Source organism: Opisthocomus hoazin, chromosome 10, assembly GCF_030867145.1.
Source record: "Opisthocomus hoazin isolate bOpiHoa1 chromosome 10, bOpiHoa1.hap1, whole genome shotgun sequence".
In the NCBI taxonomy this organism is placed as follows: domain Eukaryota; kingdom Metazoa; phylum Chordata; class Aves; order Opisthocomiformes; family Opisthocomidae; genus Opisthocomus; species Opisthocomus hoazin.
In genome coordinates this window covers 17,303,617-17,330,312 of record NC_134423.1, presented here as the reverse complement: position 1 = coordinate 17,330,312, position 26,696 = coordinate 17,303,617, and the positions used below count along the sequence as shown (strand labels likewise).

The following is a 26,696-nucleotide window of genomic DNA, read 5'->3' as shown; positions in this document are numbered from 1 at the left end:
CCTTGGGTGAATACTTTGTAAAATGATTTTGATCACCATTTGGAAACAACATTGTTCCCAACTAATAGTTTGCTGCAAGACTGTTAATGGCCAAAATGGAATTGTACCGTGACCTATTCCAATGTGATGTTTCTTGGTGTTCAGTGAGGAGAAATTAATGTAGTGCAGGTGATCGTCAAGGCAAGAAGGAAGGGGACTGTGCTTGGGATTTATTCTTAGCTTACCTTCATTTCTGCAAGGTTCTCCTTGATCGGTGTGGTCAATGGACCCAGCCAGATTTTGGCTCTTGTAGCCTTTCATCTAGGAGCCATTGACAAACACGTAGATTCAGTGACTGAAAATACTCTTTCCAAAACAAAATGGTGGTTTATTTCTGGAAACATACTTGATCACATAATCCATAATCTTTTAAATTAGCTAGGACAGCTTGGTGTGGCTATTGCCCAGAGCCTCTCGCCTAATCTGCAGTCAATGACTCACCGCAGCGTTCCTGGGTGTAGTCAGTCTCTCTGGGACTGTCCGTCTGTCACTGTCTCTGTGTCTCCACTTCTCTCCCCGTTTCCCCCTCCTTTTGTGTTTTTTTTTTTTCTCTCTTGTCTTTAGAACTCTCAGATTAGTTTGGAGAGGCAGATAATCCAAAATAAAGTGGATTTCAGCAGTACATTCACTGTTGTTCATTTACGCATTAGTCATTTAGATGACTGTTGCCTGATTCATAGGATCATAGCCAAATTTAGCTTGGAAAGGGATTCAGTATTCCTGAGTTTTAAACAATTAATATTTGTTGGTAAAGGTCAGCCAAACTATAAAACTCAAGGCATCAGAAGCAGCATTCATTGAATTTAATGTTTTGGTCTGTAGCCACGTCAAACTGAAGTCAGCCGTTCATTTTAGTGGAATTTTAATTTCTTAAAAAAAAAAAAAAGATTTTTAAGGAAAAAAGGAGAGGAAAAAGACAAGTTTTTTCTAAAGTTTAAAGGAGATAATTTACCTATATTGCAAGTTGCTAAAATATAAATACCCACTTATTGATCTGGCAGCTTGGTTAAGAGCTGCAACTGGGTCTGATTTTGGTCTGTTCTCAGAGACTTGTGTAGGAGAAGGCTTGGGGGCAAGGGCGGAGGAGCAAATTAAAAAAATGCTTGTTTTCTCTAGTTTAGTGGACTTGAGCAAATAAAACGCTGTGGAGTAGTTAACTGTGCAGGAAGAAGTTGTTCCACAAAGTTAATAAATGCATGGGAAAACTGCATGCCGTTTTTTCAATTTGTACCCTGAAGTGGAAGTAAGATGGTGTGCTTCATTAAAAACAAAACCAGAAAACCCGCAGCTTGAGTTAGGGTCAGGAGTACAGTTTTGCTTATACATGAACAAATCCAGGTGTGACTTCAGAAAATAATTGTAAGGGACAACAGTTTTATGTTTTTGAAGTGGAAGCAGAAGGGAGAGGTGAGTCCTGCAGGGGCCCTGGAACCAGTGAATGAAAAGGAGGGGGGACAGGGAGCCAAGGAGGCTCTTTTTGGCTTGTTCTTAGGTGAGTTCTGGGATTGACTTAAGCCAAAATGTCACAACTTCAATCGTCAGTGAAAGACTTTGAGTTTTAGGAGGTGAATGACAGTTTTATTTTGTAAGATGGGGCTTAGACTCATTGTTAGGCCTTCCCTTCTGGGATCAATGTGCCTAGTAAGGAGTGTGTTTTCTGTTTTTTTGCATTCCCTCTTCTGGATCTTCCTGAATAATACGTTCTGTAAGATAACTTTCAAGTGTCCTGTATACTGCTATTTATGATTTTGTTCATAGTCTCAGATTTTTAATTGGTTTGGCTGTTAGCATACCTGTGCATGGAAAATCATCCTGCTACAGATAAAGCCTAAATCACTGGGACGTTAGGAGCACCTTCCCAGAAGAGATGGCAATGAAAACTGTTGCAACTGTTGATTGTTTTAATTGATGGACTTCATTTATTGGAATGATTAAAGTACATGACTCTAATCCAATGAAATACCTGAAAAATGAATAAAATGTTGGAGCATTCAATGTTGAGAGTGCCTCCGCTACTCACTTAAATCATAGTGCTAATTAGTAGTAGTCTTTCAGCTGCATTTCATGGCAGCTGTGATTAGTAGACAATACTTGTTGCTTTTATTTATAGATGTATCTGTCTTTCAGATCACAAACACGCAGTGAGACTGAAATCCGGGGAGAGGCCTGTTGCAAAATGAATGGTGACAGCATTACAAAATGATGCAAGGGGAGCTAGCTCCCATTAGACCTTACTGGGGCTGTAACTATACAGAAAGGAAAGTTTTGTCTTCCTTTGGGAAGGTTAAAGCTTGCTTTTGTAGCAGCTGTGCAAGAGATTGGAACAAACGATGGTTTTGAGCTTACAGCTACAGCGTCTAATCACATCAAAACCGGTTTTCTTTATGTAAACAGAAAAATGCCTTGGGCTGTCTGCGGTCCCTTCGGAATAGGGTGCTCAGGAGTTACTGGACAAATTTATCTTCTGTTCTGTTTTGTGGACTTTTTGCCAGTTATTTGCTGAATACTCAAGCTGTGCACTCTGGTGCCTGCTAATCCATGGGTACATTTGCTGGGGAGCAAAGATGGCAGCAGTGGGGCCATGTACTTGGCGTGGAGTGTCTCCTTTCTGTGTCAAACTTGCCTTGCGGGTAACCATAGGTAGAAGTCCTCCAAAGAGCTTTGGAAGCCCACCTGTGGTCCAAAGAATGGCATCACCAGCCTGTTCCAGTAGAGTCAGGTCAGAGTATGTCTCGTCAAGTAGTTCTTCCCAAAAGGGAGAACAGCTTTTGGCATGGCTAGTTCGCTCCTGTTTCTGCCTGGAGCCTGTACCAGTCTAGATGCAGTCAAGTGAGTCCCCTTTCAGAGAGTATCATATTTGTTAAATACATTTTTGAAGCCTTGATCGTACAACTGGAAGCTTCTAGTAGCTTTTCAGAAGCTATTGGAAGCTTCTAAAATTTTCACCTGTGGTTGATTAAAGCTCTTTCCAGTAGAACCTTATGCTGTTTATTATGTAAGTTAACAATACAGATGTAAAAGCAAGGAATGGTATCAGGAATGCAATTTTATTTGAAGTACAGCTTGAATGTGAAGAATGCTCTGTAATAATTCTGTGTAATTTAAATCATTGTCCTTGGAGCTCTTCTGATTTTGCTTAATTTGCTTTTGTGAAGTGCAAAAGAAGTTTGCTAAATCAAAACTGCATGTATTTGTGGTTATTTTGTATTCATTTAGTGTGGGTGAGTTATATGTGGGAATCAGCCCAGGGTTTCTAATCCCAAACAGAACTCTACTGCTTGAGCTGATAATGCATAACTCGTTAGTAAGACTCTGAATAACTGGTGTCAAGGATGGTGGCCAAGTTAAGACCTCTTTACATAGGTCCACTGTAGATGAAGGATGAGAGAGGTGGCACTTCGCACGAGTGTAAATTCTGTAATGCATGACAAAGAATGAAATGCCTGACACACTTAATTTTAGTTAGAAATTGAAATCAAGTACAGAAAAAACAAGTCTATTTGAAGTGCTTGCATATGCCTTAGCACATTTCGCCCCCCTGTTCTGTTTTCTGGGGCTTTAGTGTTGTGAAGGACTTCTTGGAGCATTCTTCACTTGGATGAAGTTGTTGATTTGTCTAGTGGTATAGAAATACAATTTTGATGCTGTAGTAATTAGGTGCAAGTGCATTCTGGGAAACTGAGAGGGTGTATGGAAAGAACATGGTGTGACGGATCGCTTGAAGGAATTCTAACGATAGAAGGGAGAACATTCCTACCTGTGTAAACTGTGCACCCAGTTCTCCAAATCCTCTGTTTCTGGGGGGGGGGGAATATGCAATACTGCCTTGGGGAGGAGCATTATTAATCCTGTGCATTGGGTAGATTGTGTTGCATGGTGTGTAACTGTGTATGAAATGAGTCTTACTCCTGTTACATTTTCAGTAGTTTCATTATTTACTTTGTAAATAAAGATCTCTTGAAGATGTCAGTTTCTGGGGCTCATCTAGACACCACGTTCTGAATGTCTGAGATACGGATTGTATTTGACCACTGATAGTGTCCTTCCTAGTTTCTTTCTTTTAAAAATAAAATATAGCTGAAGTATTAGGGAAAAAGGTTTTAGAAAAAATCCACAACTACAAATAGAAGCGGACAGCCAAATAGGAAGCTACCTACTTAGGAGCTTTATTTTTTTTGGTCCTCTATTTGCAAGTCTTTGTTTCTTTATTCAGCAGACTTAATTTCTTTTTTGTTTCATTTCAGCACAGAAATAAACCACATGTGGTGACCTTAGCTAGGAGCCACTCCGTTTCCTTGGCAGCTGCTGCTGCACGCTGCTTGTCTGACAGACGGGGCTAGGTCCTGGTTACCAGAGGACACCCTTGTGGCCATAACCAAGTTGTAAATGTCACTAAGATTGTTTCTGAATGCCTGTCACATGTGTATCCCTGATTCTGAAGTAGATAAAGTCAGCCAAAGATTCATTTGGGAGTTGGGACTCCCAGAGGATTGCTTTTAAAGCCGAATAGGAGCAAGAGCTGCGACATGCATCCATAAGCAGCGGTAGTGATTTGACAGTTATTTAGCCCTCGGTTACTAGCCCTCTGGTAGAACTGACAGCGTGCCTGCAAAGATAGTGAGGCCTGTTTCAGCCCCATTAATGTTGTCTTCAGTGTGAGCCTGCGGTCTGAAAAAATGATAAGTGTTCAGTGATTGATGATTTTGTAGTCCCAGGGCACTGGGAATGGTTTCTCGTAGCTGTGAACAATTTTCCCTCCTCCTTTAATTAGGCCTGAGCTTTAGGTTTCTCTCTAGCAGGCTTAGAGAAGTAAGTGGGAATTGTAAGACAAGGTTTACGCCGTTTTTCCGAAATTTAGGCTACAAAGGAGTTGCAATTTGGAGTGCCAGCTCTGTCATATTTTGGTAGAGAACAGGTGATTCAGTGCACATCTGATCAGTCTGAATGACAAATACCATATTCATACCTTTATATAGCAAAATTTGAAAGCATTTTGAAATGTACAAAAGAGAATTTTAAGTAATTGGGTTAAATAATATGTGCATCCTAAGACTTCTGTGTTTTCTGTCTCTATACCTTTGGTGCAAGCTTTCAATAAGCCAGTGTTTCCCATCTGCGTAAGGGTCACTCCAAGCCTGCTAAGTTGGTGATGTTAATGCTAGAAAAGTGCAAAACATTATTGAGTGCTTGTTTGCAAATCAAGTGACAAAGTTGTTTATTTAATCATTATTTGGAAGTAAACCTTTTGTCAGTGAGCTGTATTGTTTAGTAATGTGTTAGTGTCAAAATGCTTATTAATCTGTAACATTATTATAGCAGGGTGCAAGGGAAAATAGAATTTCTTCTTCTCCTTTGCACTAACATTTTTTTCCTAATGTCAGTGACTCTTCTTGACCTTTTTTACTGTGTTGTTTTATTAGTGCCAACGGAAACTTTAGGGAAAAAAAATCAGTTGTGACTGCTTCACACTATTTTTTCACTGTTTAGTGGCTTAACACCAAGAGGATTCAAATATCAAAATATCTCAGTGTTATTCAAAATATCTCAGTGTTGTTCAATTTTTAGAAATATTGTCCACGAAAATACAGCTTAGTAAGAAATATGTGGTTCCGTCTGATGGGGTAGAAAGAAAGGAGGGACAGAGAGTAAAATGTGGGCAGGGAGTAATTTCTGAGAGATAGACCCGAAAGCCAACTTTTGTGATTAATGACTAGTTGTGACTTTGCACATTTAATTAGGAAAGTGTCATTACACTCAATTAGCAGGGCTGCCAAATAATCTGTTTAATACTCTGGTCTTTTTTTTTTTCTCTAGGGTTTTGCAGACAGTCCTCATTACAGTGATCACTTGAATGACAGTCGATTAGGGCCCCATGAAGGATTGTCCCCGACACCTTTCATGAACTCAAATCTGATGGGTAAGTAGGTAATTCTTTACGAGTATCCCCTCAAAGCCTCTTTGGTCAGAAAGAGACATTTTTCATTCCCTTGTCTAGACCTGACACGTCAAGCATCTGGAAGCTGCTCTGTTTCTCATAGCAACACTGATTTTCCTATTGAAATCTTTTTATATTGGGCAAATTCCTCATAAAGGCCATTGTCCAGGACTTCGTAGAAGAAGGAACCGCCTAGATTTTCTCAGGTTGATCTAGAAAGCCGATGTATTTCAATTTTATTTTTACATTTTTCTTGTAAATTCTAAATAATTTTAAAGCTAAACTTCCCTTAACTTTTGCTGAGAAGACAACTATAGCACTTTTTAATTTGTGCATTTTAAAAAATATAACTTTCTAACACTATTGATTCCTGAACTACCTACCAGTTTACTTCAGGTTTTTCTTCTGTTTAATCATTTGAGGGCTTGCCTCTTATTTTTAATTTAATTTCTTTTATATTTTTTGTATTGGAAGCATTGTCACTTCAAAGAAATAGATGCAAACTCCTATTTTGCTAGGCAGATGTTGTTACTGCTTCCAGGCCTGTGGGTGTCCCAACATTTTCTGCTTTTGAAACTGGAAAAACAAGCAAACAAAATGTGTATTATATTGAGGGCTTAGGTACTGAAAGCTTTTTCTTCATTGCCTGCACTTTTGTGTTACCTGAAACACGTTAATGTATTAATGGCATTGTTTGAAACTCTTCTTCTTCTCCCTATTCCAGTTTGGAGCATAAAAATGTTGATTTCAAAATACTTATTCTTTGGTAATACATGGTTTTGGGACAGTTGTGTTTTTTTTTTTTTTTTTCTTGTGTCTTAAATTTAGGAAGGACTTGGAATGTTTGTTCTGAATTTGTAAATTTGACGTTGTTTTGCTTATATATTCTGCGTCTTGTAGACATGACCTATTTTGTGATCTCAGTATTGTCCTTTTAAGACATAGCCATGGTAATCTAAGTGGATTACCTAAATCCAAATCCTGGTGGTCTGCAATTTCTTTTGGAAATCTTTCTACTTTGCTCAGTCTTTGTTTACTACTTTAATTTTCTCTGGAAAGGAGGCAGACAAAGCACAGCTATTGCTGAAACCAGAATTTCATATAAACCTTCATATATGAACCTGCAAATACGTAATTTTAAGATATGACTGTCTCTGGAGTCTTTGTTTAGAGAGGGTGCATGTCATTTGGTCGGTAATACTTACATCTGAAGGCAGTAAAGCTGAAATGTGGTTTCCCTTAGTTATTTTGGTAAAGTAGAGTAGAGCTTCCCCCCCAATACTGTTTCAAATATGTTGTCTTTTAAATACAGCAAACTAAAAAGACAACTTACTTCAATTGCTTCTCCAATATTTTGATCAGTAGCATGTATGGAATGGCTCTAGGTTTTGTAGCCAATACTAATTTTATTTAAAAAAAACACATAGAAAAGTTTTACTTTAATTTTTTTAAAATTTGTATTATCAAAGGCAAACTATTTGGTCATGCTTTTATTTCGAGCCATCCAACTTCTAAACAATATATGCCATTAAATATATGAAGAAAATAAATGGTGCAACTATATTGGCTTAGTTGTTCAGTTTTATTGGAGAGATGCCTAGGTGATTCCATTAGACATAATAGAATTACATCATTAATACAGATTTGAGAAGACGCCTCCATTGCGGTTGTTTTGACGAGGGAATTAATAAATTGCAAGATGTTTGTGTGTGTGTCAGTCACTTGCCCAAAGCAGCTGTGAACTGAAATAGTTTTGTAATGCTTTATGGCTAGCAGTTCTTACAGATTTGATTTTGTTGGAGCAATAGTACTTCATTTGCTTCTATATGCAGCAAAGAATTATAGAAAGCTTTCAGTATATATCTCTAAGAAACGTACACCTCAAAACCGTAAAAGTGTGCTTTTAGAAGTATTCCACCTGTGGTTTTTGGCTTGTTATAACAAAACATTATATTCATTGTACTTTTGTTACAGTATAGGATGCAGCTTTGTATATCATACTTTCACATCATTAATTTTTGCAGCATGTCTGAAGTTGATGCTGAAGTCTTGGAGAGAAGAATGACAAAAGCTGTGTAAAAACGTTGAGGAGTAGTTTTCTGCGTAGTACCACTGTCTGTATTTGTGTGTTTTTTGTCTATTACTGTATTGAAAAGAAAAATAAGATTTCTTCTTAAGTTTTGTAGACAAAAAAAATGTTACACAGTTTGTTAGTATCGAATTATGGACATGTTCCCATAAACAGAATGAAAACATCCATTTTACTAGATGCTGTAGATGGTATTTAATACATTGATTGGTTATTCTGTGATCTTCAGAGGTTAAAAGGAAATGGAGGCTAAGAACGTGAACTTGGTGACCTTATAGGAAGTATCTCACTAGGCTAAAGGAGTGATGGGTTGTCTGGGGTTCTACACTGAAGATATAGGAAACACATTCTTTCCCAACATTTTATCATGACTGAAACACATCTCTGAAATAGTTAAAAACTGTTTAAAAGAAAAAAAAAAAAGAGCAAGCAACAACATATTTCACCATTGCCGTCAACACTTAAGAGCACCATTAAAAGGAAGGATTGTGTGTTGAGGGGATGTTGTTATTTTGTGTATTATGTTCAGCCGTAAGCATATTTGCCTGAAGAGATAGCGGATTATAAAGTGCCACTGTCTTTCATGATGGAGCTCTCAAACATTTTAATGATCTTGTACATTGCAAAAGAGAGAAATTTTGTCTAACAAGAGTTGATAATGATTCAATAATGAACAATTTTCTACAGAAAGATGCATTTCCATATTCATTTAGATATTTTTTGAAGTGTTTTGCAGAGGAAGTAAAGCTATTATGTTGGATTGGTTAGTGTTCTTCACTAATGAATTCCAGAATTATCCTGTTGATTTGCTAGTATGAAAAAAGAAGGGCCGTTGCTTGTATTGTAAGTAAAACCACTGAATCCTCTTGGCACCAGCATAGTCTGTTAGTATCCATAGAGATATGTAGAAAATCAGGCTAAGATATATTGGTGGTATTGTAGCTCCATTTAGACTTGTTGCTTATTCAACACTTTCTGGTTTAATTACATTCTAGAAAACTATTCACGAGGATATGAGATTCTCTTCTCTGTAATTATTCTGCCTTTTAGTACTCTGCACTTGCAAGTAGAGGTCAGTTTTTGGTAGGACCCTTGAAGTGCATGGTAGTGTATATTTTGTTGTACTGTTCCCTGGACTTATTCTGCTGAGCTTTACTACTTCTGCTTATCAGGAAGAAAGCAAGCAGATCGTTCTTGAATTCTTGATCGTTACTTCTGTGTGTCTGTCTTTCCCCAAGAGGTAGAAGGGATAAAGGCAAAACTTCTATGCTCCATGTTCATCATCTGTGTACTACATAGTTCCACAAGCTTGAGTGTGATAAAAAGTCCTCAAAAAGTTTGGTCAATAGTGAGTGAAAAGGTGGTAGTTGAATATAAGGTTGCTATATTGAAATCGGTCCAGGGGGGCAGAAAGAGATCATTCTTCTGAGTTTTCTTTCAAGTGTACTTCCTTGGTTTCTCATTTCTTGCTTTACAGTTTAATTGGGTAAATTTTAGAGCTCTGAGTGTTCCTGGACTAGCCACAGGGTTTGAAGACCTGTCAACTGAGATAACTGGAAACTGTTATGATTGGAGACTCTGGGGGGGAATGGAGGATTTCAGATTCATTTGCATCTTCCCCACCTCACCTACCCATTGACTCTAGTAGACCAGCTGCCAGGTTGTAGCTACTAGTTTATTTCATAGTAACACTTGTCTCTGTTTCATCTTAGTGAGGTGGTGACTATGCTGCTCTTCCTAACAAACTAACTTCTGCTCCATGCTAGGTACGGCCATGGTATTTTCTTATGGCCAGCATTAAGAGCATGGAGAACCTGACAACGCAGGGAAGCCAAGACACACACCAGGCAGTATTTACGAGGGAGGGAGTAGAAGCTTGTTACAGTAATTTGAGCTATAAATGATTCAGACCATTAGTCAAAATACAATTTCTTATACTGTAACTATACTGTGAATATAAAGGCTAAGCCTGATTCTTGTCCTAATTGAAATAAATAGGTGAGTGAACCAAACACGGTACTCTCTAATGGCAGCAGAGTAATGCTTTTTGGGTGTTTTGCAGTGCAGCTTCTTTTAATGTTGGTTGTACTTGAAGCGCTTGAATCGCTTGGGTGATTTGTCATCAGGCTTTACAAAACTGGGCTTGCAAGTAAATGATATATATATATATATGCACACCATTTGTTGTACTCTCTGTTAGCGTTGAACTGTCTTGTACCCCATGTAGCAGGTGGTTAATAGGTATATGCTGGGTAGAAACTGCCGTGTGGAGCCAAGAGCAGCAGGAGCAGAGAGGTGCTTGTGAGTTGAGGCCAAATGCCATGAATTTTCAAAGGCAGTCTTTTGAGTTACTGTGAAACTGAAGACTCGTTTTGTTGATCAATCATACAAATGAGCAATCAATATATGTATTGGGATGCCTTCTAATTTTAGTTATTGTTCACTTAATTGACTCGGTTGCCTGATTGTGTAGGCTTGTAAGATTGGCTGTGCTTCTGCCAGTGTGTCTTTCAAACTAGTGAAGTTACTATGTCAAATTTTTATTGTAAATTCTGTTGTTTGACTTGTAAGTTAAGCACTCCACTTGGCTTGGATAGAGTGGTAATTATTTTAAAAGATGAACATTAGGGACATTTTTTGAAGCAACATGGTAAATAGCTGAAGCGTCTGTAAGCTTTCCAGTATTGATGTTGTTCTTGAACAGGTGATGTAAGCATTTTAAACCTTAATATGGGAAAGGTTATTCTCAGTAAAAGGAGAGGCTTTTGGACTATAAAATACAATTAAGACATGCATCTGAATTGTTTCTCAGTTGAGAATTGAACTAATCTTCAGGTGGCACTAACTGCTATTTTTCTTCCTCAGTAGCACCTCAGTAAAAGACTTTTGGAATTGAAGTGATAGAGCTTATTATCAAAGGACTTTATGATGGTGAAGGCAACAGTAGGAAGCAAGCAAGGGTAAATAGTTATTAAATTGGGAAATGTTAAGAATGATACTTTTTTTTTCTTTCTTTCTTTCTAAGAATCTTATTTTAATTACCTTTTAGGAAGGGAGGGGGCAGAGGCGAGTAGTGAGTTGACAAGACCTTGTATTTGTCCAAAATAATTGTTAGATTTCCTTGAATTGCCTTCTGTAGTCATTACTAATTTAACACATGGAATAAAATAGACATCACAATGGAAAGGATCTCCAGAGACGTGAGTAATGGTGAGACTGATCTAAAATAATTTATACGCAGTTACATTGGTATTAACATGGAGAACAGTGGGGATAGACTATTTTGAATCCATCAGGGAATTCATTAGGACGAAAGAGGAGAACGTTAAAAGAAGAAAATGACAAAATAGGGGCACAGTAAAGATTATGACAAGTGTTTCAGTTCATCTCATTTTACAGGAGTAGGACAGTAAGTTGAAAGAAAATTGTAAAAGGATAGCTAATAAGCTTCACATAGTGCATAGTTATCTGTCAAATGTTATTGTAGCCTAAGTGAACTCTTAGCTTTTCTTTATTAAGGAAAGCAAAACTTCTCTTAGTAAAAAAGATGCAAGTATAAGTTCATCCACAGTTACAGTACTTAGGGGTGCAAGTCTCCTGCTCTAAGGCACAGGTCCACCACAAGCCATAGACTGTAAACTTCCCGTGCTGGAAAATTTCCTGGAAACTGACTTTACAGTAACTGGCTTCATACAGTTTCACAGCATCATCTTTATGTTTTATCACATCACTTTTTCTTTTGATTATCGAAGCTAAAAATACCAAGATGTCAACTCATCTGTACATGATACACCATGGCTACTTTTCCCAAAGTAAGCATTGCCATTGCTTTACCCCAGTAAATCTTCGTGTCTTTTTGCTTCAGATAGGCTTCTGTTTTGTTTTTAAAAAAAAAAAAAAAAAAAGTTTCCCAAATCATTGCATGTAATATATCTGGCAAATGGAAAATTTACATGTAAATTTCTGTCTAAGAATGTTTGCTTTTGGGGCATGTTGCTGTGCTTAATTGGTTAATTGACGCTGTTTTTATGTAATATTATAGATTGGCTAAAAGCCTAATGTGAATTTTGTACTATTTTGTTATTTATAGTGAAAATTTTGAACCCAGAGTAATGTTTTAAGTTAAATTTCAGTGATTTCTTCCTGGGTTCCAGATAACTACATATATAATTTGCTTCATATGTGAATGTGCAGAATCTCCATGAATAAATTGAGATACTTTTTTTTTTTTTTTAATTTTTCAAAATGTTAGCAGTGCGCCTGTGCTTTTGTTTGGGGGTGTTTCTGCATCTGGCTGTGTCCCTGCTGTGGTGTGGTGTGTTGGGCAGGGTCAGACCCTCGTCAGTCGGCCCCACAGAACCTCGGGCCTGGCATGCTGCGCACCACCGGCGCGCAGCCGCTGAGCTGTAGGCTGCAGCTTTCAAGAGTCACGGTGATGTTTTGTATCTGTTGGTACAGTTGCAGATTTATATATACCACCACCCCCCGGTAATATGTTAAATAAATTCCACTCGCACCAAAGAATGGCTCTCATGTGCTCCTCATTTTCCTTTCGTGTTGCCTCCCTCCTGCCTGGCGGGGGTCCTTAGCCCGCGCGGGTAGCGTTGTGCGGGTCCCGAAGGATTTTACAATCCCCGCATCACCACTGGAGTCATTTCCAGACGTGGTCTGCAGTGCGGTGGTTCCAGGGAAGAAACAAAAAGGTTTTCTTTTTGACAGTTAAGAGGGTGAAGAGGTCTGTCCCTGAAAACGTGTCGAACTCTGTGGCCTAACATTGGGTAGGCGAGCTGCTGGTGCCGTTTGGCTGGGTACCGCCAGCGCCTCAGGTGCCGTCGTGGGAGCCTCTGCACGGCGGCAGCGTGGCAGGCGAGCTGTGCTCGCACCTCGCGTGGGCCCTGGGCTGCGGCGTCGCTGCCGCTGGCTTGCAGCACACACCAAAGTGGGACCAGTGTGAGTCACGCTGGGGGAAGGGGAAATGCTGCCTTCTGCAGAAAGGTCTCGTTTACGCCTAAACCCGGAATTTTTGTCGAATGGAGTACTTCTGAATTGCCAGTGTGGGAATCCAAATCTGCAAGGCGGTGGCTTTTGAATTGTGAAGTATTCCAGTTCTGATAAAATTTGTTCTGAAAAGCTTGGGTTTTAGTTAATGTGGTCTGATACATAGGAGTGTTGATTTATTCAGAGTGTACTCTGCCTCTGAAAGGGAGAATAAATAGTAATCTGATGAAATTTTTAAGTCTTGCATTTCCTCTTTGTTATAACGTGTCAGTTTAGCTGCTGCAGGGTGTGTTTATCTGTTACGAGGCTCATCAGTGCGTGAAATGCTGAAAGGGCATCTTTCTCTCCTGCGGTTCCTGCCATCCCTGGGCACTTGTAGATGTGTTCCAGTGGATGGGATCAGCTGGGTGAAGCTGCAGGATTTTGCATTTCACTCTGTCTGAAGGCGCCAAGCTCCTTTCCAGGGAGAAGGGAGGAGGGGGCGATGCTTTCCCGAGCTGGTGATGTAACTTCCCCACGAGGCAGTTGCTTAGGGACCTACATAATAACTATTATCCTGTTCAAATAGGAGACTGTAGAAAGCTCACTGGTGATTAAAAGATAATTTTGTAATTTTTCATGGCTTGTCTTTGTTTTGCAATAAAGATGTTTGCTTATCGCCAGGTGCATAGAAATCATTTACTTAATCTCTATTTCATTCCATTAATTTTTTTTCATTCTTGCGTGCGTGTAGCTGTAGCCTGTCAATTACTAGCAGTCCAGTTTTTAGTAAATGCAGCAGCCTGTATCCAGCGATTAAATTCTGAACTGATCAACCAAAATGTTGTAACCACGCTGCTCGTGCCAAAATAAGTGGCTTTTGCGGTTTGGAGCATTATACTGTTTGCATTAATATGATTTGAAGTTGTTAGTAGTTTTCTTTAGAGACTGCATTTTAGTGAGTCAAATGTTTGTTGCTGCTGGAAACCTGACTTTGTTTAGATACGCAGGCACCTCAGAGGGAAAGTAAAACAGATGAAATCGAATGAGCAAGCCCATAAAGGATGTAATTTTATTTTTTAGGTACATGAAGGTGTTTGCTTCCAATACTATTGTTTATGTGAGCTGCCTGAGTGGCCACTGCATTTTCCCCAGAGTCGTAAGCTGCTGTGGGTGTGCAGTGCTTCAGCTATGTAGTGGACTCACGGAACAGGTATCATCAAAAGAAAACAAAATTTTTTAATATGATTTAAGCAATCTGGATGTCCACAAATCCATGGGCCCCGATGGAATGCACCCACGAGTGCTGAGGGAGCTGGCGGATGTCATTGCTGAGCCACTCTCCATCATCTTTGAGAGGTCTTGGAGGACAGGAGAGGTGCCCGAGGACTGGAGAAAGGCCAATGTCACTCCAATCTTCAAAAAGGGCAAGAAGGAGGACCCAGGGAACTACAGGCCGGTCAGCCTCACCTCCATCCCGGGAAAGGTGATGGAGCAGCTTATCCTGGAGGCCATCATCAAGCAAGTGGAGGAAAAGAAGGTTATCAGGAGTAGTCAGCATGGATTCACCAAGGGGAAATCATGCCTGACCAATCTGATAGCTTTCTACGATGACATGACTGGCTGGGTAGACGAAGGGAGAGCCGTGGAGGTTGTCTACCTTGACTTCAGCAAGGCTTTCGATACAGTCTCCCATGATACCCTCCTAGGGAAGCTGAGGAAGTGTGGGCTGGATGAGTGGTCGGTGAAGTGGATAGAGAACTGGCTGAATGGCAGAACTCAGAGGGTTGTCATCAGCGGCGCTGAGTCTAGTTGGAGGCTGGTGACAAGTGGTGTCCCCCAGGGGTCAGTATTGGGCCCAGTCTTGTTTAACTTCTTCATCAACGACCTGGATGAAGAGTTGGAATGTACCATCAGCAAGTTTGCTGACGACACCAAACTGGGAGGTGTGGTAGACACACCGGAAGGCTGTGCTGCCATTCAGCGTGACCTGGATAGGCTGGAAAGCTGGGCAGAGAGGAACCTGATGAGGTTCAACAAGGGCAAGTGCAGGGTCCTGCACCTGGGGAGGAACAACCTCATGCACCAGTACAGGCTTGGGGTGGACCTGCTGGAGAGCAGCTCTGTGGAGAGGGGCCTGGGTGTCCTGGTGGACGACAGGTTAACCATGAGCCAACAGTGTGCCCTGGCTGCCAAGAAGGCCAATGGAATCCTGGGGTGCATCAAGAAGAGTGTGGCCAGCAGGACGAGGGAGGTTCTCGTTCCCCTCTACGCTGCCCTGGTGAGGCCTCATCTGGAGTACTGTGTCCAGTTCTGGGCTCCGCAGTTCAAGAAAGATGAAGAGCTACTGGACAGAGTCCAGCGGAGGGCTACAAGGATGGTGAGGGGACTGGAGCATCTGCCCTACGAGGAGAGGTTGAGGGGACTGGGCTTGTTCAGCCTGAAGAAGAGAAGGCTGCGAGGGGACCTAATAAATGCCTACAAATATCTGAAGGGTGGGTGTCAGGAGGATGGGGCCAAGCTCTTTTCACTGGTGCCCAGTGACAGGACAAGGGACAATGGGCACAAACTGAAGCACAGGAAGTTCCGTCTGAACATGAGGAAGAACTTCTTCCCTCTGAGGGTGACGGAGCCCTGGAACAGGCTGCCCAGGGAGGTTGTGGAGTCTCCTTCTCTGGAGATATTCAAGATCCGCCTGGACAAGGTCCTGTGCAGCCTACTGTAAGTGACCCTGCTTCGGCAGGGGGGTTGGACTAGATGACCCACAGAGGTCCCTTCCAACCCCTACTATTCTGTGATATTCTGTGATTTTGAAAATAACGTCTGGACGCTTCCATTCCAGCCCAATATTGCACCAAAGTTTTGTTTCTGAAAAGTGAGTGAAAGATTTTCAGGTAGTGGAAATGTGCAGAACACCAGAGAAACTGCAACTCACTCTTAAGCAATGGCAGTGTCTGGCTTTATTTGCGAGGCTTTCTTGGTTGCTGTCTTATTACGCTTTTCCGAAGGCTGAGAGCTGTGGCTTTCTGATGGGTGTTCAGCTTCTGTCACTCCAACACAGATGTGTGTTGGGAAGTTGGCTGATAATTCTGTGGAGTTATTTCTTAGGCATCCACTTGGAGGGTCACTTGGAAAAACAGAAACCTTGTTCCCCTGACGTGTGGAAGCCTCACCAGGATGGCATTTGGTGGAGGAAGGGTGCTGTTTGGTTGGGTGTTGGTTTTTTGGTTTTTTTTTTTTTTTTTTTTTTTGAAGATGCTCACAGGGGTCCCCCGTCTGGAGATGAAATAGGACAGAGAGTTGATACATCATTTTATGTGTTGTATATATAGGATTAAAGAAACTGACAGTATTTGGGATTACTGCTACTGATTCCTTTGAAGAAAGCAGTAGCCTGAAGTTCAGTGGTGAAATAAAAAAGGTTCATTGAAACAGGAATGGGGAAGAAACACAAAGATTACTATTGAAATAAGTTGAGACTGATTTTACAGTTTTTCCTAAAACTGATGAGGTCTGGCAGTGAGCCTTAAAGGTAGTTGGGAACCAAGCACACTAAAATATGTAATGTGTAAATGTAAAATGTGTAAATTCAAATTGGGATTGTACAGACCATGTGCAGAACCAGTACTGTCATCACGACAACTAAAGAAATTTTAGTTTACTTCCCAGTGTAATGGAGACCTCTAAAATAAGCCTGGCACTTTAGGCACAAATGCCAGACAAATAAGGTGTCTTGCAATTTCTTCCTCTTACACAATGGGACGTAGAAAGCAGAAATCTTGAGAGTAATGTGTGACTTGTTAACAGTCTTGTAAGCTTCAAGCTGATCCCTGGGGTCTGCACTGAATACCTAAATGTGTGACTGTATCATAAATAAGTTCGTATCATGTTTAAAAAAAGTTCTGCAGAGATAGGTAAGAGTGTACTTGTACCCTCTTTATCAGGGTATGCAGTTTGAAGTACGTTTTCTCTATCGTAGGAGCGAAGTGAAGTTTGCTTTACTATTTTGCTGTGATAAATAACACTTCTGATTCTGTCTGGTTTAATTTCTTTCCAATGACATCATTTATGTTTCACGTATTGTTAGTCCATTGCAAGCAGTCACCTCAGATTTAATTTATTTATGTGTTTATTTGGGAGTCTTGAGGTACTTCCCAACTTAAACTACAGGCTGATTGACCTGCTTGAGTAGAGATTTACAAAAATACAATTCTTATAGAACAGCATTTCTTAAATATGCCTTGCCTATCTTGAAGGTTGCATTGCCTTATGAAATATTGTAGAGAACCTGCTGGTCACGTCATCTGAACTGCAGAGGAGTTTGCAGAAGCTCTTGTGTGTGTTACACTATAGAAGACATCTAGCACATATTAATATTCTACGTATCGGTCAAAAAATTAGATTTTTATTTGCGTATTTGTAAGTTCTTTTTTCTTTAATTTTAGAAGCACTTTTGCTTCCATATAGATGTGTTGCGTTATTACACAGCTTTAAGTTTGAAAGATACTGGAATTGGTGCAGATATGCAAGATCAGCAACTGAGCTCTTGCTGATTTTCCAGGATACAATTCTGTCTTTCTTCATAGTTAGAGAAATGTCATCCTTTCACCTGACATGAATTAAATCTTTCTTCTCAGTGATAGGCGAGGTGATATTTTTTTCAGCGGCGCTGTGTTCTGCTAATATATTTTACCATCACTGAAACAATTTTTCTTTACATCTTCTGGGATCAATATTTTTAACCTTAAGATAAATGTCACCAGCATTACTAGTGTTCAAAATATTGCTGTATAAATAACAGAGCTGAGAAATACACGTGCCTTTTTTTTTTTTTTTTTTTCAGGTGTCTGAATATATCGCTTTTCTGGGTACTTTGGGTTGAGCTGTGAGAGCACAAGCTGAAGTTCAGGCAATACTCAGCATACCTTGCCCTGCTACGTTGTGCTTGCCCAGCGCACTGGGGGCTTGGAGGTTATTTTGTTTTGTTTGATTACCGAGAGTGGTGGGAGGAGGAGCGATGATTGGCTTGTCTTTCTTGTGCTTGGCTGCATTGCCTTTAATTTTTTTGTTCACTGCTTTTATTCATCAGTGACAATTTATAAACAGTGCATGTTTCACAATGATTCCAGCCTTCAGTGCCAAACAACTGTATGATTTTGTTCCTTTGTTTGACAGCTATCTGGCACTAAGCCCTGTGCACAATTGTAATGAGTATTTTTGTCCATTATATGTGTATATTCTTTATTTCATTTATATTTTTGACATTACATTAGAGATATGTATTCCTAGAAACATGGTTCAAAAGGTACATGGTAAAAAAAACCCAACAACTTTGTAAAGCTTTGAAGGAGTGGAGTACAAACCTCTTCCTTCAGGATTTTGGAGCGAGGGGCAAAGGGAGAGGGGTCAGAAGACAAATGCTGCTGGGTCAGTGGTACAGTTGCAAACTGTGAAAAGGAATATGGTTTGATGGCAGAAGGAAAAAGCCCATGTGTTCCTCCAGTTGGTAACCATTTTATGTAGGGTAGTTTGCTATCAGTGGGCTTTCAGCAATATATTTAGAACAGAGTAAAGGTAAAGAACAATTTTTTAATTATAGAGGATTTTCTGTATTGATATCTCATTTTACCTACGTAGAAGAACATTTGGAGCACAAATGTCTTGAACTCAAGATGCTGACTTTAGCTGGCTGTTTCATGCTTGGTTGACATTCTGCAATAGGAAGGAGGCAAGCTTCCCTGCGGACTGTACTCCTCTGAGTTTCTGTTTTGTGTGCCTCCCCCTCTTCCCCCAGCATAGACACAGCTTGGTCTCATGATAGAGACATAGTGCAAATGCCAGTAAACCAATGTGAAATAAAACACCAAATTGAAAGGCAGTGATTCATCGGGAGAAAATGTTACCCAGGCTCCAGTAACTTTTTTTCTTCCTCTTTTAACTTGTGCTCTAAAGCATCGTTATTCCCTGGATAATCCATTTCAGCGCCGCTGTTGAACTGAAGGCTATGTTTTTAAAGTTGCCGCTCCCCTTTTATCCGATCTCTTCTATTTTCTTGATGGTACTTTTATGTTGCTTTCTTGTTTGTTAATGCAACACAATTATGTGTCATTGGTCCAATTTATTTTTCAGAAGATGCCAGAACACCAGAGGTAGAAAATAATGTAAACTTTAATTTACACTGAAATAGTCAACAGAATCATCTGTCTTTAACCGCATAGTAAAACTACAGTAAAATTATACTCTGCAGGTTTGAACCTGTGCGTGTGTCCCTTGAATGCACCCGTCTGGGTCAGTACGCCGTTCCACCTGAGCACTTCCATCAGGCTCATGCTCAGCTGCACTTTGGGATTTTTCTTGTCTTTACCTGGCTTGTCTGTCTTCCTTGGGCAGTTGGCTTCTTTGACTGTTTTGAGAAAGGCCATTTTTTGTGGTTTTGTGCAGATGTGTTGCTCTTTGTAGATATCTTTTCTTCTTGATTCCTTCATCATTAATATAAAGAAAACAAAGTTTTAAATGTGATTATGCTCTGTTGTTACTTAGTGTGGTACTTCCTTGGCTATAACACTGGACCGTTGAAATTTAGAGCATGTCGTTCTTCACGTTCGCTCTGGTTCTTTGTGCCTCTTCCTCTGTGCGCCTGTTACTGGCCAGTGCTGTTGGTGGGGTGCCATGGTAGAGTCATCTTGCTGCTGTTCCAGCGTGGGTCTCTGCGTGTTTGTGAGACATTTGTACATTCAAGCCCAGTGTCTTCTCAGTGGTGTTGAAGGGCGGGTTCAGAATGGGGCTGCTGTGTAGTGCAGGAAGCACTCGCTGTCACGGGACAGATTACTATGCACTGGGTTTGGAAGATCAAAACTGTCCTCATATTGCAGTGGAGGTGTAGTAATGCATTCTCTGATCCTCTCTTAGAAGAGGTCTAGAAGTTGTGGTGAATGGGCAAGAGGATAATAAAAGCCACTGTAGGAAAACATGTTTTGAAGTGGAAACATAATCATTTATTGACAGCCAACTTCTAAACAAACCTGCAAGGCTATGGTTTAGTTACACTGGAGGGAGGAATATGAGCCAGATGTTAAAGCATCCTCCGGTTCGACTCGAAAGAGTGAGTTTGAATGCAAATGAGTAAACATTTGCTTGTTTCTACATGAGGTCAACAGCATGCGTTCAGACACGCTGAAGGGGAACTTCGTGGTTTTCCGTGGCAAAAAGCAAATTCACATATGCGTTTTTAGTGTCCAGTATTTTGTTATTTAAAACATGTCCTTTTTACTGGAGCTTCTGAGATGTGCGTGGATGCTTTTCAGAAGGCTTGATCCCTTGTAGTGTGTACCATGCTGCTCAAGGCAAGAATCTTTAGATGTCACAGTCATCTTGCCACACAGGATGAATCACTTTGCCGAAAGATTTTTCTGCCCGCGGAGCCTCCGGGGTGGCTCTGTCTCCCTGCGGATGGTCTGTTTGACCAGCCATCTGAGCTTACTCTGCTCTGACCAGTGCAGAAAGTACTAAAACCAATCTTTCTCACATTTTATTTCTGCTTGTAAATAACAGAAGGGGTCATGTCATATATGAATACATATGCAGGGGACACTGCTGACCAAAATCAGAAATAAGGCGCAAAAAGAACTGGTTAGGCTTTAAAAAGGCAGTGTCACTTTGAACTTCATTTGAAGGTTATTTATTTCTGTATTTTGTTACAAGAATCACGTCAAGTGGCTGTAACTGCAGGATACTGTCCAAAATGTGTTTTCCTATTTTTTCCTTCTTTTTTTTTCTTTATTGCTACAAACCAATGTGAGTAATGAGTTTTCATAGCTTTCCTGATGGTGTCTCTCTTTGGATACGTTCTTTGTATTGGCCTGTAAGACAGGGTTCGTGACAGCTGGTAATAAAACCTGAAGTTTCGAGATACTGAATAGATATCTGGTCAGCTGTGTCCTTGCAGAGGTCCCTAAATTTGCTATGGGGAGCCTGGGGGACCACCCTATGAAGAACATTTTTAAAATATATCCCAGTGTTTTTAGGATTTAATGCAATTCATGCTTTTTAAATAGTTTGAATATGTAGCAGGTAAACTTAAATTCATATCAGATTGTTCCATTTTCAAATTCAGTGGTTTAAAATGGTACGTGTTGACCGTTTTGTTGTGTCAGGATGCATCTTTCCCCTTTTTGTGAATTTCTAGAAGTAGTAAGTCAACAATATGACATAGGAAGTGACAAACTACAGCAAGTACATTTTATTTGAGCTTTCTTTAAGCATTGTTGAGGGAGCTGCTCATCCATTTTCTATTTTGGAAGACAAATCTAAATAAAAAATTTTCCAGAGACTTCTCTTTTTTCCCCTGAGGATATCGATTTTCTTTTTTCTTTCTTTAGAATAACTATCCATCTTGCGGAAAATATTTTCATTATCAAGAACAGCCTTTAAATATAAAATAGCTCTAAGTAGTGTAGGCATTCTCTCTGTTGTATTTTAAAAATCCTTCCTTTTGTTGAGAATGTAAAAGATACCAGCACCTTAAAATCCAACTCGGTATCTAGTATCTAACAAACCCCAAAACATTCCTCATAGTTTTAAAAATAATAACAAAAACCATCAGCTTCAGTGTAATTCCAACTCTTCTTTGCAATGAGACTTTTAGTGAAAGAAGATATATTCTTGGTCCTTTTCCTGATTTTTTTTTTTTTTTTAATGTCTCATTAAAAATTTTGGGTCTGTTAGTTTTTTTGCATTTGCGACTTTGACAGCTACTGGAAATTCTTAAATATATGCAGTCTGCGTCGCATTGAAAAAATTGTATTGGAATGAGAGTTTTATTTAATACCTGAAAGTGTAGCATGATTGGTTACAAAAATGCTTATTTTGAAGTCAAAGCCAGTTATGCCTGTCCAAGGTTTAATATTCCTTTTTTTTATAATGAATCCAGCTGTGAAGTCTGAATCGAAATCAGACAGCTTGATGCTCACAGCTGATCGTAAGGAATCCAGTTAGGAAAAAGGTAAAATGAGTAGTTTGTGTTGACCTTGGGTGAAGCTGAGTAATGTCACTACAGAGGGTTAGATAAAAGGAACCAGTTAAGCAGTAGCTTGCATCTAAACTTCAAAGCATTCCAGTTAGCTGGGTTTGTATGTTGGTACAGTAGCTAAAAACCATTCCTAATAGTGTTACAGATCTTCTTTGGATTTGAATGCTTGCAAGAATTGCATTTACTAAGGGAAGCATATACCTAATTTTAGCTATGTTTTCAGTTTTATTTGTTGAATGAATTTTGTAAAGCTTTTTTAGTATTGAGCAAACCCGTCTTTTGCTTGTCCAGATAACGTTTGCATTGACTGTGTCGCATTTAACCATTTTTACTCAAGAAGTCACAAAGCCCTTTCAGTCACCTGTCAGAAGTTCCAACACATTTTTACCTCTCTTTATTGTAAATACTGATTTTGCTATGCTTGTGATACTGTGAGTACTTCTTGCAGAACTCTATTTCAGGTTAACCTTGTAACCAGTTATCATTGTGCTGAGAAGACCTTTTTTTTTATAACTGTTTTGTTCATTAACTTCTAGCTCCTGCTTTCCAAATGGTGATGCTTGTCTAATGTTTAGTGAATGAATAAATCAAGGCTACTTCTCACAAGATAAATTTTACTCATTTATATAATATATACTTGTGAATTATATATAATATTTTATTGATCACTTTGCTTCTGTATATTATAGGGGTAAGAAGTATAAGCAAATTTTCACTGGAGTCCTTTGCTGTAGGAAATATCTTGGGACGTATGTATTGTGTAGTGCATGGATTAAGATTCGTGTTACTGTTGTCATGACTCTTTCACGGATTTGAACAAACTGATTAAAATCTGTTGCTGTTCTCTTGATGTCCTTACAGCCTGTATAATTTATGTAACAGCTGGATCCCTGATACCTATGCCATGCACTTTTAAAAAATTATTTTCAGAAGTTCGTTAAAATTTGCCTCTGGTGCCTTTGATGCTGTCTTTGTAGAAAGCCCCTTGCTCACAAGCAGTACCACCTGCTGCCATCTTGGAATACCCTTTCATCTGAAGTTCCTCTGGTAGGTCTTACCCTTTTGTGCTCTAGTTCCAGTATGTTGAGCTGAACCCTCGCTTTCTATGTCTTGGCCTTTTTAGGTATGTTGCAAGCAGGCAAACCCCCACTCCTTTCCCACCTTAGTCAGAAGAGGGGCTCAGTTTTGTCTGCGGACCAGAAGAAGGTTTGGTGTCCTGCCAGAGACATGCATGTCCTTGGTTGCACGCATGTAGCATTTTAGCACGGGGAAGGCGTGTGAGGTGCTCAGACTGGCCGGGACACTTGTGCTGACTGTCCTCTTGTTATCCCTCTTGCTGAATGTTTCCAGGTAAGGGTAAGCTTTACTGAGGCATTTTCATTTTGGATGAGATTCTTTGTCAAACTTCTCCCAGCCGTTTCCATTGTGAATGCTGACAGCTGTTAGTTCTTTGCCTCTTAAGACGTGTCAAGTCTGTAGCATGGCCATCAGCTTGCCCTGTGTTGCATATGAAGTGTGACTAGTATTAGTGCTTAATTCATTACGTGACATTTTTCATTTCTTTTCAAGAGCTTTCAGAATAAAAGAAGCGCTGAATTTAATCTAGAAAACTGATCTTATTGAAGAAGATACTCTCATTTCAGCACTGTAGGTTCCCCAGATACTACAGTAATTAGCATTCTGTAAGTGCACAGAACAGAAATGGTCGTCAGGCCCTTAATGTAATGATTTATTGATTAATGATTTTTGTATTCTAGTGAGGGAGAACACTTCCTCATCTGCTGCTGGTCAACATAATGCTGCAAGAGGATGTGAATATTCCTTTGATGTTACTTACGTTTGTTCTTTAGCCCTTCTGTGCTTCTCTGTCTAACAACACCATGTCTGCCACCTTTTTGTCGTGAGGAGTTTTTGGAGTACAGGACTCAGATTTGGCCCTGTGGAAAGGTGAATCATACTAAGACACTGAATAGAGAGCAAAATGCAAATGCTTTTGTGCATTTTTGTGAGATCTTTGAGATAGGGAAGGGAGGAAGCCAAGGACAGAAGATAAAAGGGCCTGCAGCAGTACAGATCCCCAAATTATCTGGATTCTAACTATAAAAAAAAAAAAAGTGCTTTCTACTTCTGATGTGATTTTTTTTTCCCTTTCTTGTATTAATGAATTAAAGTATCGCTTTGTGTAGCCTCCCAGATGGGAGAGGAGTAATTGCTGCAGCAACCTGAAGCAACACGCAGTGCTAGAAGATGCAACCTAACGACTATACTCTTATCATGCCTGCTATACTTATTTCTCCAAGTAGTTCTTAGCAATTTATGCCCGAAAGCAAAGCTGAGGTGGTTCAGCAGATGTTAGGCCTGCTTGATTTAAGTGTGTAGTTCAGAGGTGTCTGCTCTTCATATGATCAGTTTAAGAAAAACAAAAGCAAAGCTAAGCTCTCTGCTTTGATACCAAATGGTGCAGTCCTGCCTACCTGGGCACTTAGAGCATTCTAAACGTGAGAAGTGCGTATTAAGAATTTGTTTAGTCTTTTGCATTTCAGTTGCAACTCATTTGACTTTTAGCCCCAAGGCGTAATGTAAATTCAAGAGAAGATACACTCCTTGTCACGTTTGTTTCCCGAGTATCTTTTTAACAGTGCAAATACTGAACAGTATAGTGTGATAAGATCTGGCCAAAATATCTCCATATCCTTATGTCTGTAATGTTTATTGTACTCCAAAGTCATCAATAACACAAACATAAATTGACATTGGTAACTGGCCTTTTTTTGCAAAGTAGTCAAAAGCAGCCAGTGCTCCGATTCGAGTCTCAGGGTGGTGTGATCACACCGTGTTGTGTAATTTTTTTATCTGCCCGTTTTGAAACTAATCTGCGATACTTGCTTTAAAAGAAATAAAATTATTTCACTGGGAGTATTGGTAAGCATATAGGTAATTCTTACAGTTTTAACTTTTGGTTTTTTTGTTACCGGTGGTCCTGTTTGTGTCAGAGTTTTGTCTAACGTATCACTGCGTACAGGAGCATGCTCTTCCATTGATTTTTCATGCTGCTTTGTCCTTTATCTCTGCTTGCTTGCTATTGTTCAGGGGTTGCTTTGTGAAAGGTGCAAGCGTCGTGCACGGTTTTTTTTGGCCAAATGAATAACGCTGCCATTGATCGGGGTCTGAGCCGGCTGTCCTTCCTCGGGCAGAAGTTCGTAGCTTCAGGTTCTTTCCTCCTGCCAGCTCAGCTCAGATTGCAGCGTGGCGCCGGTCGTTCAGCTCTACCCGGCACTCTATTAATATGCACAACATGACCGGTTTCGGGGGAAGGTTATTAGAATGCTGGTTTGTATCCTCCAGTGAATGAAATGATGTGTGATTATGAAGTCATCAGGCATGGACCAGTAAGGCTCGAGAGAGCCTCCCCCCCAAGTCCTGGGGGTGCCATTGATTGGTGACCATGTGTTTGTGCCCGATAGACTGTGAAATGGTGTGTTGCTACACGCCTGTGTTGCACCTGCGCCCCACCGAGGTGATTGATTGGTTTGGTCATGTGGAATGTTCCCATCTGGTCTGCAGTAATGTGGGGGGTTTTTTTTGTTGGTGGTTGGTTGTTTTTGTTTGGTTTTTTTTTTCCTCTTCCTTCCTCTTCTCTCCCGTTTCCCCTTCATCTGCAGGCGGCGAGCGCTGGCTGGGGGGTTGGAGCGGGCGCTGGCAAACGGCAGCGCGAGCCTCTGCCTTCGTAACAAAGTGGGGCTGCTGCAAGTGCAGCGAGCGCTGGGCTCCTTTCTGCTGGGAGCTCAGATGGGCTCTGGTGTGCTCGTGGGGATACGACACCCGAACCCCCAAACCTGCACGTTACTCTGCGGATTGCTGACTGTTTTTACAAAAGCGCTCCACTATTGTAATTAGATTACCCAAGTAGCAGCGCATGTGGAAGATCTTATTTAACCTCAGAAAAGTAGTAGTTTATTTATTGAAAACCACTGATGTTGCACTTTAAATGCCAAGAAATTATTTTAGCTCCTTTAAAAAAAATTCTATAGTTACATTGGGCGGTCTTGTTTGATATTTCTTAATCTCACTCCTTTTTCATAATTGATCTATTCATTCCACTTAATGACTAATTACATATCAGAGCACACCATCAGCAGCATTCATCATTGTAGAATGTAATAATCAATGACATTTCAACAAAGGAAAAAATAAATATGCAAATAAGGACTCATTAACATTTGCATGAGCTGTTTGAATAATCACGTTGCTGACAAGGCTGTAATTAACAGAAATTGATGCTGAGTTCAGTATTTGATAGTGTGTTTTCTCAGCGTTTTATTGTTGTCACTGCGGGGGCTGGAATGAAGTTCTGCTCTACTTGTACCTTGACTTAGGCTTGATGTGATGGGTTGTGCCAGGTAGCAGCGGCTTCTGGGAGTCCTTAATTCAGCTGTGACCCACGCTTCATGCATAGAAAGATATTTTACAGAAATCACCATATTCTTAATGAAGGACTGTTAAATTCTTGGTAATTATACAACAACTGAAGGCAAACCTGCTCTCCAAAGTCAGGACAACTAAAAATGAATTTCTTGGGTTTTTTTAAATTGAGAATCTTTTACGTGAGTCAGGCACTTTGAAACTAT

At 40.1% G+C, this 26,696-nt stretch overlaps 1 protein-coding gene across 5 annotated transcripts in view; it reads left to right on the top strand.

The window, feature by feature from the left end:
- TCF12 (transcription factor 12) overlaps nucleotides 1-26,696 on the top strand; it is a 178,901-nt gene that overhangs the window by 62,401 nt on the left and 89,804 nt on the right. For all 5 annotated transcript variants that reach the window (XM_075431890.1, XM_075431888.1, XM_075431886.1 and 2 more), the window contains one exon: nucleotides 5,854-5,956. In XM_075431890.1, the coding sequence (XP_075288005.1) occupies nucleotides 5,854-5,956 (103 nt within the window). The remainder of the gene's footprint in view (nucleotides 1-5,853; nucleotides 5,957-26,696) is intronic.